Consider the following 14,488-nt stretch of genomic DNA (forward strand, 5'->3'; position numbering starts at 1 on the left):
TTACATTGCTTACCAACAAACAGAAATTTTAAATACTTCTTAAAAAAACAAATGTCCCATTTATCATTTATTTTAAATAGCACTCAAAAATAAATCTCAGTTCTTCTATGAATATTTGTTTTATACTCTACAAAAAGCCTAATACTGCTTCCTTAACCCATGAATATGTTCCAAGACTTAAGCAAATAATAGTGAATGCTATATGAAGCATGATTTTCATGTGGCATACAAAAGCACAGTCAAGTTTAATTAATAAATTATTCAACATAAGATATCAGTATTAAAATACTTTATACTGCATTTTACTTAACAATATGTATAATTAAATAATGTAATGCAAAATATACACTTAATGTTCTCTTTTAGGCACACATCAAAGTAGGGACTCTGATACGTTAGCCCAGGGTTCGATTTCTGCAAATGCAAATGGAGCACGTCTTGGGCTTTCAAAATTTTCCAGAATATTCAAAATACATAAACTTATATATATATTTTCAATTCCACGTTTTAAAATATAAAATGAGAAGTATCAGAAGAAATGAGTGTTTCTATATTTGAAAGAAAACATCTTCTGTACTTGATAATTGAGCCAATAAATGATTTAATTACATTCATTTTTGTAATACATCTGTTATTTAGTTAAGATTTGTAGTAAAATCAGTAAGAATTCTTTAGAAATTTTCTTTTCTTCCCCCTCCTTCCCAATTTCTTGCAAGAAAAACAAGATCCTAATTTCATATATGCGAGTAGAGCATATATAATAATATGCAACACGCACTTAACTGAAACCATAGAAACCAAAAATACAGAAAAGTAAAATGCACATTTTTGTTTAAATAACTGAATGAAATAGATTATACAGTTACTGCACAAAATACTTTATTTGAAATTGAATTTCCATCAATGGTATCTATCCACTATATTGAAAAACAGCTTTTGTTGATATATATAAATTCATGCCTCAAGTTAGTCTAAAATGCAAAAGCTAACCTCAGAAAAAAGGAAATGCAATTTCTATACCATGCAGTAAAACATACTACTTCCAAGAAATCCAGAATAGTAGAAAAGGAGTGGAGGCAAATTTAATTGAGAACTACAGAAATCGGAGGGAAAAGAACACTGTGTTACTCTGTATTCTCTTAAAAATGTTTTGAATTAATTTCTTTCAAAATATTATAAAAAAAACAGAATTAATAATAGCAATAAAAACACCACAGCCAGCCATTTACTAACCAAGTTATCAAGCCCTATGGCAAAGAGAAATAAATGCTACTTAGGATTTTAGACTTTCTTACTTATTTCTGACAGCCTTGCTCTAGGCATCTGCAAATATATTCATTTTAAAGTTCTCCATGATCATGATTTCTCCTTGCTAGTCAGGTTTTATTAAAATTTTATGTATATCATTCAGAAATTTCATATCAGGAACTACTAGTTTCTTTTTAAACGTTGTAACAAAATGCATTTTTTAGGAAAAAAATTAATACTTCTAGGTTTTAATTTCATTTACCTGCTGCTATTCCCAGAACTAGGGCTATCTCTATAGTCAAGTAATGATTCTGTTTCTAAAGCAGGCATTGATTGGGGCCGTTTACTGCGTCTGAAAGAAATAATCGTTATGAAAAAATACATGAAATGAAGTTATACAGAATGAATCTGAACAAATGGGAAAAATTTAGGGGGTGATAGAAAGCAGCTATATGAGTAATATTCATCATAGAATGTATGATCGGAACGCAAGTGGTGAGAAGTTAAAGTGTAGTTTTTTATCGTTACATTTAAAGAATTAACACAAGAATGAGAGAAGATATTTCAGAAAACATTTTATTAACAAAATATACTCATAGAAATTGCTCAAAAGACCTTCCACCAGCTCTAATGCAGGCTTCATACCTGTGGGATAGGGACTGATGCGAAGACATCAGGCATTTCCCAAATATCGCCGGCAACAACTGTGATCCCGAAGACTGGATCCATATTGGTTTCAATGGGGCACTCATAGATTAGGCTCTTCATGTAGCCGTACAAGAAAAAGTCCAATCACGAGTGATCCAATGATCTTGGTGGCCAAGCTATGGGACCATTTCGACCAAGCCATCACCCTGGAAATTTCATGGATTGTATAACCAGCAATCCATGGTAAAAAATGCCATTGTGTGCGAGGACTGACCCTTTTTACGCCATTTATTTACAATGCCACCTAGCAGCTCACTGTTTGCGTTCCGACCATACATTCTATGATGAATATTGCTCGTATAGCTGCCTTCTGTTACCCCCTACAGTTTTGCCCACTTTTTCAGATTCACCCTGTATAAATGATACAGATATTTTAAAACACATGTCAAACCTCCTTTTGATCTGGAATTTTTTTTCCAATTTGTACTTTTAGAGCCTTATAAAATAATAAAGTGAATGAAAAAAAAGGAAAATTCTCAAAACTACAAAGCTTATATACAATAAAATGCTGTAACAAGCTCTTATGTAAAAGGAAAAAAAAAAAAAAAACCGTTAAGTAAAACCACATCTGCAACTGTTAAAATAATCATTCTTAATTTAGATTACTGCTTTGGGTTACTCATTCTCGAATAAAATTAAAATACAGAGCAAAAATATTTTAAATAAAGCACTCCAAACAGAAGCAAGTTTTCACAAACAAGAATATTCTAATGATATGCAGAATACTGAACAAAAATAAAAACTAAAGTTTGTAAAAGATTCTCACTGGAAAATCTGCTAACCATCTGTCATCAACTACCCATACCTATGACAAAGAACTACAAACTTTTTTATAATCTCTATAATTGTGATTATAAAAATTGTAAAATTGTTTTTGTCTATAAAAGAATTAGAAAATATGGTGAGAAAAATTTTAAATAAGTTAAAACATTAATCGAAAAGTAATATTGCTTCTATTATGGCATTTTCCTTTCTATCCTTTCTCTGCCTCTTTTAATTTGAGGGGTAATGCATAGATCATCTATATATAAATTCATTTACCTCTACATTTATAAGATTTTTTGAAATTTGTTTATTTGAATTCCAGTTTTTGGTCTTTGTGAAAAACTGGTTCTATTTTCCTTTGTATATATATATAAACATATATGTTTTTTAACTATTTAGCTTTCAATAGATGTAATTCGGTATCTTGAATAATTAGAACTTGGGCATAGTATGTTGTAATTCATTTTTTTAAAACTTAAGATCAAAAGAAATGTAGTGGACTGATTGCTAAATTGGGCATACTAATTACTTACACACACTAAGTTTCCAGAATGTGATAGTGCAATGAAAGAAATTATTTTCAATAATTACAAATTGCACAGCAAAGCAGTCTCTGAACTTTTTTTGCTTCCTGACACCAAATTTTCTAAGGGAAACAGGCTCATCTGCACTACATATGGGTAAAATTATGAAAACTGCATGAAATAAGCTATTAGCTTATTAGCTTATCATCTGTGAATGAAATCTCAGACAAAACATTCATCATTTGACATTACAGAAATTAACAATTATTTAATGTATCATTTTAGAATGATTTGAGGCATTACTCATTACCATATAATTCAGTGCATCATTTACTATATATTAGAACAAATACCAAAAAAAAAAAAAATGTACCTTATGTAAAATGCAATGCAGCAGAGTGTTGGAAAAAAAATCATTCAGCTATTCACTGAAATGTACTTTAAAAAGTATATCACATAAAAACGACTTTTTCCCCCTATAATTAAATAAAATACTTTTAACAGAATTTCAGGATTTGTATATAGTTCAAATATTTATATACTTTGTAGAGGGGAAACTGAAACACCTTCAAGCCAGTGTCAACCAAAAACATTCGACATGCATATGCAAATCCAGAACATCATCAACAAATGTGAAGAGTCCTCCCAAGCACTTGGGAATTATGCATCACGTGGCTTATTCAGCAGCTCTTGGAGGCCTGTTGAAAATATTCATTTATTGCTCAAGGTGAATTTTCATTCAACCAAGGACAAATCTAGGATGCACTTAAACTTCAAATATGCAACTGGACATACTCATAAGACTTGTGGATCTAATATAAGTTGGATGAGCTTCTTAATGAATTAGATATCATCTCAGATGAGTCAGGGTTCATAGCCACATTTTAGTTAAAAAAATAAGCACCTATAAGCACTTTTCAAGCACATTTTAAGAAAAAAAATAAGCACCTGTCTAATTACATCATACACAACTGCATAACCTTAAAAATTAGACTTGTAATTTAAAATATGAGAAATGAAGTACTTTTTAAGAGACAACAAGCATTACCTCAACCATAAAAAATATTTTTTTTTTTTTTTTAGTTTTAAATAATAGTTCAATTTACAGAACTTGTTTACAATGAGAGGAAAAAAAAAACTATCAAGAACTAAACTATATTACAAGATTTAATGATGAAATTTCAGTTCAAAATAGAGAAAATAAATAATAATAAGGTATATTTATTGTATTCGCTTGGAACCTAATAATAAATACAATTTACTTTCCCACTCATATTGATATTTAAATAATTTAAATCTAAATTCTGAACATTTTCTAAACTTTCATCGTATATCAGTTTTCTCTTAACAGATATTGCAAGCAAAGTAATTTAAGTAAAAAAGAGGAACATTTCTGTAATCAGAAGACAGAAATTTGCTTCATTCAGTCATATTTAACAGTGAAAGGTTAACTAACCCGCACACTTGGAAATTGGCGAATATTCGGACAGTCGAGCGTAACTTGAAGGAGCGGGGGGGGGGGGGGTAGACTGTAGCCGCTCTTTAGATTTTTCCGCTAAATAAATGCTTTTGACATTTCAATATGTGCATCATATAAAAATAAACCAACGAAAGTAAAAAATATTCTGCTTAGCAAGTAGTAAAACTCTTTTAAGTGTTCATAAACAAATCTCGGACTGAACATCAAAATTAATTATTTCTGCAAAATATCGCAAACGTTATTGCGCAATACGTGCGCCGTAATTCTTCCCTATGTGATATTACGCAATCGGAATCAACAACTGCCGGTATTGGGAGAATAAAGAACTAAATAACTGGGGTGTTTTTCATTCTAATTTTCAACAGATTGCGTTAAATTTCTGGAATAGAATCATTCTTCGCTTGGGTTGGTAGACCGCAGAACTTTTAGTCCTATTCAATCCAAAATGACAAAAAAAAAGGGAGGGATCCGTTGCTTGTTTTGCAGCGAACTGTAACGGTTTCAATATTCAAGATTTTGCGGAGAAAGGCGAGACCTCCCAACCTTCGTACTGTATAATATATTGGCCAAAAAAATGAAATTATTTTGACTATTCGATTACTTTCCCTTTATTTAAGCCATTCCGAATATTATTCTTTAGAAAGCTAATCTGTGTTAAAACAGAACCATTTTTGGAAGTTTACTATACTTCAGCAGTTACGTCACCATCGCGATATATAAGGCCTGCGCTCTGAAACGAAACTGGCTTGTGACGTCACGGTTAAGGGATCCTCAGCAAACTTTTTGTTGGCTTTTATAAGTTGTAATTTTTTATTCATTATGTTTTAAGAATTGAATTTATGTTTACTTTTGACACCTGACGCATCATCCCTTGTAATAATTACTAACACTAGTAATATAAAAATTGTCAGCAAAATTTATGATTATTTTAATTGGAAACTAATTTTATATGAAATAACTGTCCTAAGGGGTTAAAAGCATAACACTTATTTCATTACATAATATGTAGAATATCAAATGCAGAGTAAATTTGATTCTTGACAGAGTACTGTGTTCTTAAATTTAAATATCAATGTTTTTTGCAAATCATTAAATATCATTTTATCATGATGAAACTTAAATGCATATGTTTAGCTAAGATAGCTTCTGTTCACTTTTATATATGTTATTATCATGCAATCAGTTTGTTTAAAATTTGTTATGCAATACAAACCTTTCTGAGAATGATAGAAAAGTTTCTAAAGTAATGTATGTAAGATTCATATTAAGGTAATTAAATTGCGAGACTGCAAAATGAAATTTTAAAAATGTACAGTTATAGACGAAGCAGTAGTAATTGAATTTATATGTAGACATACTTGTTTTCATTGTATTTCAATTCAATGCAAGTTTAAAAACAATTTTTTTAATTATCTTTTAAATTACAATCTTTAAATTGAGTACGTGGCACCACCAAAAGCTATGTAAGTTAAGTTAAAAAAATTGCTTACATTATACAGAAAAGTTTTGAACATGATGTTAGGATTTATATTTTCTTTTCATGTGGATATTAATAGAAAAAATATTTTCAGAAGAGGTAACGCTTATAGTTAAATAGGTATGATGTAAATATTTGCAAGAAATTTCAGTTTCTAAAAGTTTTTTAAGTATTTCGTATATTTTAAAAATATTTTTAAAAAATTGTGTATAACTTTATTTAAAAAACTTTTTTCCTGTCTTATTTGGAATTTTAATATTGATAGTCTTCAGAACTATGTAATAAACATTATCTCAATTTAACTACAGATTCTGTCGAATAATTATGTAGCATTAAGAGGAAAACATTAACTGTAATACAGATTAACATACAATATGTAAGTAAGAAATAATTTTAAAACTAGACTATTTAGTAATTTATTACATTCAGAAAAATTTGCTGACTGATATAACGCATTTAAATGTTAGTCTAAATATTAAGTAGTCTCTTGCATTCGTTTGATGTTTTATAATCCTGCTACATTAATATGATAGATATAAAAAATATGCAATAATTATAGAATGAAAGATAACATGTGTTCCCACTGGCAAACATTTTGTTAAAGTAGTGGGTGAAACAAAAATATTTGATGCGGTGATGAGAATCAACGAGAGACACAAAGACAGTGCAGAAAAATCAAAGTAAAAATTTTAGCTACTTGAATTTTAAAACCAATTTTTCTTCACGGAAATGATTTGCTTTTAAAAGCACCACACCATTCTCAAATAATTTTGTTTTGAAAATAAATACCAACAAAAGGAAATGAAAATATTTCCTATTCGTATAAGCTTTGTAAAACATTATATTGCCGCTTGTACTTTTGTTTTAGACTGATTTTATAGTATGAGATACCAATTTCATAGAATAGGTTTAGAAAAACGGGTGTTTAGCAAGGAAGCTAAACTGCGCGAAGGCCGGTCCCCTAGCAGTGACGTAGTAACTCAGCGCGCAGGCCTTACCTATCTCGATGGTGACGGCAGTTACCGCAACTATGTTATTATAAACATTCATACATATGCTCATAATATAAGCATAACGATCATAATAAACACGAATATGAACTGACCAAGCGGAACGGGAATGCAAATTTTTAAGATCTTGATAGAAATTCAAACATGTATAGTATTTGGGTGGGAGGAAAAGAATGCTGAATGTAGCGGAATTTTCTACTGCTTTCGCAATTCTCTGACCATTAGAAGGACGGGCACCTGTCTGTACTCTTCGTGCACACCAAAGGTTATGTTAATGCAGAGAAAGGGGGAAAAGCTATTTCCGGGAGTATGACTCACCATCTGACATTCTACATTAGGAAGAAAAGTTGTTTATTTACTTTCTGCTTTGGTACCGGGAAAAATAGCGCATTCATTAAAAAAAAAGCACTAAAAGCAAAAAAAAAAAAAAAAAAAAAAGGGCACTAAAAACAAAAAAATAAGGGCTTTAAAGAAAAAGTAAGCATCTATAAGGGCCTTTATATTTTATTTTCAAATATAAGGACTTATAAGCACTTATAAGGACCGCTACGAACCCTGTGAGTACTGATTGTGATGATAAGGTGTTGGCAGAAATAGTAGGTAGATTACACAATAACGAAGGTACTAATTGACCCAAAACTAAAAACAAAGACTAGTTCCATGATAAACTGTAACTGATCCAACAGCTTCATAATCAACCATCTAAACACACATATAAGAGCATCCTATTTTTCCACAAACCACTTGCAGGTGGTTAAAGGAAGTAAGACTGCATTCACAATTAAGATATCTGCTTTTGATTCCTGAATGTTATAAGCATAAAAATGGTGCCATGCCCATGAGTTTAGGAGATGCATGGAATGGCAGCATATTATTTTTCATAACAAATCCCATCGCTGCACTGCAAGATGACAACAACATTAGAATTGGGTGAAGACATGGCTAATGCTTCCATTTATAGTTTACAATTACTAGTTACAGCTGTATTAAATACAACTGGAAAGTAAATTCAATTAAGTGGCAAACTACTGTAACTCTGACATAATGGTACATATAGCCATATCATGATAGCCAGATTTCTCAATAATGATTTGAGAAGAATTTTATATTACTTGGTTGAAAGCACAATACGAGATAGCACGCAATATTTGTATGCCTCCACGCCAAGCTGTATATCAATATGGGCCAGTATGAAAAAAATTTATGCCTTACTAATTAATCAAATTTATTATCTTGAATAGAAATATAAATAAAATCTCTGCACACCTCATACAGTAATCAGGCCCATCAGCGGCCAAGCGGTAAAGTCGCTGACCAGTGGTAGTTTGGTCCGAGGTTCAAATACCACAAACGGGCTGGCTGCATGGGTGTTTTCGTGGTTTTCCCCATGTGTAATACAAGCCAGTTTCCCTTAGAAAGTCCTCCTCGAAGGCATCCCTCCCCTTATGCAGATAGTTCTAGTGTGCTTTGCCCTAATTAAATAAACCAACCAACTAAATTACACAGTAATAATTTATTTATGTATTTCTTATAAATTTATTTATTTATCATTTATCTATTCACTTATCATTTATTTATTTAGATCATAAGTATAAAGTTTTATTCAGATAGAACAATGACTGCAGACTATTTTGAATTTTTATCACTATGTGTAATACAGTACAAAGTCCATAATCCGGACATCCATTATCCGGAATGATCTATAATCCGGACCTCAAACCCACAAACTTTACGCATGCGGGTAAAGTACATTATGCATGCGCATGTTGAAAGAAATGTTTAATAAAGTAAACAAATAAATATTAAGCTTCTTTGTTTTTTGTAAAATTTGATACCCTTTAGATCATAATTGCTCTTTATTTCATAAATTACGGTTTCATATTCTTAATTGTATAATTTCTGCATGCCATCTTACCAGATTTAAATTGATGATTTATAATATGGAAACCTCCTTAATCCAGAATCGCTGAAGTCCCAACGAGTCCGGATTACAGACTTTGTACTGTATAATGTGAACTGCTAGTTGATTAAAGAAATCTCATAAATCTCATGATAATTTGTTAATTTTTTTTTAAATTATAATAATGAAAACTAAATATTCTAAAATGTTACATATTCAGCTGCAGAAGTTTAAAAAACTGAAATTACAATAGTTCTATATAAAGAAAATTTGTAATCAAATTGAAATAAATCTGAAATAAAATTACATGCATGAATGCTGCATGCATGAATGCATGCAATAAGTTCAAGCAACATGCCAAAACTCTGTTAAGATGCCATATAATGTTAAATTTCAGCAACAAGTAAACACTTCAATCAAATACATAAACCAAATAAAATTATTTTTACACTGATTTGATGACTTAAATCTGCAAGAAGACTAACTATTTCCAGTAATTATACTATCTATCTTTAGCAATCAAGTAAATAATCATTACAAACTACACAGACAGCACCACAATTTCCTGACTGAAGAACAAATTATAATAAAATAAATATTGTTTATTCTTTAACATAGCCACAATTTACTTCAATGCATCTATAAATAATTCTATTCCTTTGCAATAATACTTGAATAAACATTTGACTTAATATAAATACCTTTAGTTTTGCCCCGTCCCCCCAATTAAAACCTTAATTTCATTATTAACTTTGATAGCGTATTCCTTTCTTCTTCACTGCTTTGAAAACTGCAATTAAATAAGCATTTACTGGGCATCAAAGAGCTGGAAAAAACTTGATAACCTACTATACCAAGTGCATTCATTCTAAAAACGATCATTGGTTGTTGAGGTAAATAATGAATGCTTCAATTGGGTGAATCATTTCAATAGTAGTATCATTCATCAAGACAATGTCTGCTGTTCAAAACAGTAAATCAATTCACTATGATTGAGACATTCATTTTTAAGCTTTATTAAGAGTTATGTTTTGAGTTAAACTCTAATCTATCTTTCCTGGCTTATATCACAATTTTGTTGATTAGAAATCTATATGATTTTTTAAAGGTAAGTGGAATAATTTAAAATAAGAGTTTAAGATTAATTGTGGCCTTTTGCAACATTCACTGCACTGCTTCTGTATTGTCTAGCACAGTTCCTGTTACACTACTGTTGAAAGCCTAACACGGGTATGTAGATATGCTATTTGGTAACTGATTTAAATGTAGTTTTGTATGTACACCGATCAAATAGTGCAAAGATATGAACTTTAGCTGCACGGCAAGCAGCTCATCTTTGCAACAGTTTTATATTACAAATCAAATCAACAGCTTAGGTTGTATATAAGCCATTAGGTTGGATATTCTTTTTACAGAATTAATATGTTTGCATCTAAGAACTGTCATTTGCTGCTTAAGCAGTCAGACTAACATGCATGTATGATTTAAGATCAAGTCAAGAATCTGTTTTCTATTTTTATTGTGATTCTATAAAAGGGCATTCTACAACTGCATGATTACTGTGTTTCTCATCTTCAAATGATTCTTGCCTAGCACAAAATAAATTTTTTTTTAGTTAGAACTTTTATTGTAGTCTAAGAAGGAAAGATTTTTACCATAGATAAAATTTAACATTACTTGATTTCCAAGTACTGTTCGTCCTGCTTTTCCTGTAAATTTAAAACAAGATAGATACACTGTTCTTTACATTTCAACTACACAAAAAATGTTTGCAAAGTATATAGTACCTACTCACATGAAACCAGAAGTAGAACGCTCTTATAACACTACCATTTCGTGAATTTTCACTCAATCTTGTTTTGGTGGCTAATTGGAGCAGGACTTCATGGTATTTCCCATGAATTTCAAAGGTAGTGAGTAATCATACTGCATCTTAACCTAAAAACTTTTAATTTCATTCACAATATACCATAAATATGTAGGATGGCATCGCTGATAATAATCGGATGACATGGCAAGCTGTGAAAACAAATCTCTTATTTTTTTCATGTGACAAAATTCAAACGATTCTGCCATTAAGACAATGATGCAATTGAAACATGTTTGCATGTAAAAGGCAGTTACTTCTGTAAATAATCTCATCTTTTCCCTTCTACGCATGTAATCATTTTGTAGTTTGTAACAACTATTCATGTTTCCATTAAATATTCAAGATATTTGTAAATTGGACTAGTTGATTAGCCCCTACACAGCCACCTCGGAAGTAAGTTTACAGACATCATACTCCTAGACAGTAAGTACCGATCCTACAGATTATAGATGCTCAGGCCATGATGAGCGTAGGAAGAATCATGACGAATATTACAAGAGAAAACGATAAGTTTCTTTCGATTATTTCCATATTATTACTTCTAAGAATAGTGTTTTACTTGTATTGTGAAGCAAGAAGGCTACTTTAAATTCTATTCCTAAAATTCCTAATTCTTTAAGAACTGGGCCTATCTGCTAAACGGTTACGTCAAATTGTATTTGGAACTTTAGGTGATAGTCAAAATTGAGCGAGATTACATAACTTCATGGTTTTCCATCTCACATTAACGTTGAAAAAAAAAAAAAAAAAAAAACTTCAAACTTTCACGGCAAATGATTTTATTTCTGTGTGCAATTTGTTACATCTTAACTATGAGTCAAATTCTGATAAAAATTTCGATTTAATATTGAACAGTCTTAGTGATTTTAAGCTTTTAAAATCTGAAAGTGATGAGTTCTGAAAACAAAAGTGTTTAAGATTCTGATAAGGATGATGATGTTAATTCTGTTTGGTCAGAATCACCTCCCATAAATAATTCAGTAGATCAAAATACTATGACCCCTAGTAATATTTCATTACATTTTTGTGACAGTTTAGAAACTGTTTCAGAATTTAATGATACTGATACATATTTGGTTGAATCATTCATTTGCAATCTAGAAGAATCTTTTAAATTATTTAAGTTATCTGAATTACAGAAGATTATGCTAAAACCTGCTTACTGGTTTTACTAAAGTATTTATTCAGTCTTTGAAAAGTATTACGTCATGGGACAAGTTAAATCTTTTTTCTGAATTTGGTTCTAAAATACACAGTGCACAATTTCATAATTTATTACAGAAATGAAATTTAAAAACCTGGTGAATACTTTTCTGAGTATTTAATTGCAATGCGAGAAATAGCTAGTCATGGTTCTGTTGATGATTCATCCATTCTTGATTATGTAATTAATGGAATACCTGATACAAGTAGCAACAAAATAATTTTGTATGGGAAGCATGTGCTATACCTAATAACAGTTGGGAAAGAAAAAAAAAAAAAAAAACTCTTATAATTGTGAAAGTAATAGGTCATAAATCGAACTCATGTAACAATAAGAGTAAAGGATTTAAGTGTAATTTATTTGGACACAAAGCCACAGATTGTTCCAAAACGTCTTCTAAAAATATCCAAGATGACAAAACTGTAACTCCAATTACTCAGACTTGTCAGAAAGAAATGCATAAAATTAGGTAATTTGCAAATTGATGCTTTAATAGATATTGGTAGTCAAGTGATGTTAATTTGAGATATATATAAGAAGATGGATTCTGAAGTTAAGCCAGCTAATCTACAGTTAACAGGATTTGGCAATGGGAAAATTAAGCCTATAAGGAGATTTGAAGGTGAATTCGAAACTGACGGTTCTTAATTTAGATCAAATATTTGTGTTATCGCAGAAAACAAGAAATCTAAGAGTGATTCTGAAGGGCATAAAAATGTTCATTGCAATGGAATTGGTTTTGAAGAAGGATCTGGAAAAATTGTGAATTCTCGTTTTCAACTTCCCAAACCAGAAACTGATCTCAGGATGTGATGAAACTGGACACTTCATCTGCAATTAAAGCAAGTAGCACTAATTGTCTGATTGTGAATTCTGACAACAAGTGATGCAGATTCTCCTGTAAATGAAAGCGATGCTGTCAATGATGAATTAGTGCAAAAAGGAAACTCAAGCACAATACACGTGAATTCGAAGCCACCGAGGAAAAACACCACTGCAGAAGTAGATTCTGAAAAGAAGCATTTTTCGAAAGAAGAGTCTCAGCTCTCTTGCAACAGACAAGCAAAAGAAACCATTGGAAACGAAGAAACTACAGGGACCACCGAAGAAGAGGAGAAGGTTGAAAAGCAAAAATCAGTTAGAAAACCCGATGACAAAGATGCCGATACAGAAAGCAGAGACGGAACAAAAGACACTAAAGAAGGTGAGAAAAAAGAAGCGAAAAAGCAAATTCAGAAGATTCAGGAAGAAAATGGAAAGGCTTTGATAATGAATGAAATACTGATTTTGGTGTTTCCTGATTTAAATGTTTTCCCGACTTGACAAATTTCTCCCGATTTGACTAACGGATTACTGTTTTAAAAGACGTGAACCATTTTAAGAAGAATGAAGATGATGCCTAAGGATGAAATGTATCAAGAAAGACGGCTTAAAGGCGATTTTAAGAAGATGAATTTAAATGATATATCCAGACGGCATCTAAGAAGATGCATTCAGAAGACGTATCCAGATGCTATCTAAGAAGACATATCCAGACCATGCTTGAGAAGACGTATGTACGAAGATGAATCCAGACAGACTTGTCCCATATGATGTTGAACAAGAGGTTCTACAACAATGATAAGACAGTTATGACAATGATGACAACTGAGGCAAAACTCAGCAAAACACACTGCAAACTAAAATTCTTTTTGTTTTTGTTTTTTTAATTTTATTTTTCAGATCCCCAGATGTCGATGATCTTACTACCAGAATGCGAGGCTGCATTCCATCAGGAAGGACAAGCAGTTGTAGAATGGCATCATCGATAATAATAGGATGATGTGGCAAGCTGTAAACACAAATCTCTTTTTTTTTTTCACATGATAGAATTCAGACGAATCTGCATTTAGACGATGATGCAATTGAAAGATGTTTGCATGTAAAAGATGGTTACTCCTCTTCACATGTAAATAATCTCATATTTTTCCTTCTATACAAGTAATCATTTTGTAGTTTGTAACAACTATTCTTGTGTCAATTAAATATTCAAGTTATTTGTAAATCGGACTAGTTTATTAACCCCTAGACAGCCACCTCAAAAATAAGCTCACAGACATCATACTCCTAGACAGTAAGCCTACAAATATATATAATAAATATGTTGTATATAAATAATAGTTGTTCAATTCTTTGAATCAACCTGAATTAAGAATTACTGAGGGTATAAAATAACCTGATGTATTTGAGGAATATATTAATTTATATGGAATTTTAATTTAATTCCCATAATGTATTTTATATATAAAAGCATAAAAAAGCA

At 31.0% G+C, this 14,488-nt stretch overlaps 1 protein-coding gene across 4 annotated transcripts in view; it reads right to left on the bottom strand.

The window, feature by feature from the left end:
• Slob (Slowpoke binding protein) overlaps positions 1 to 14,488 on the bottom strand; it is a 111,264-nt gene that overhangs the window by 13,973 nt on the left and 82,803 nt on the right. For 3 of the 4 annotated variants that reach the window (XR_015043585.1, XM_035352503.2, XM_085825732.1), the window contains one exon: positions 1,511 to 1,600. Coding sequence is in view for 2 of the 4 variants with exons in the window: in XM_035352503.2 (XP_035208394.1) it covers positions 1,511 to 1,600 (90 nt within the window). In the remaining 2 variants the exon portion in view is untranslated. Of the gene's footprint in view, positions 1 to 1,510; positions 1,601 to 14,488 lie in introns of those variants that run through there. The other variant, XR_015043586.1, reaches the window with a different exon arrangement.

This window comes from Stegodyphus dumicola, chromosome 10, assembly GCF_044657685.1.
Source record: "Stegodyphus dumicola isolate Sdum_Otavi_A_Nest chromosome 10, ASM4465768v1".
NCBI lineage: Eukaryota > Metazoa > Arthropoda > Arachnida > Araneae > Eresidae > Stegodyphus > Stegodyphus dumicola.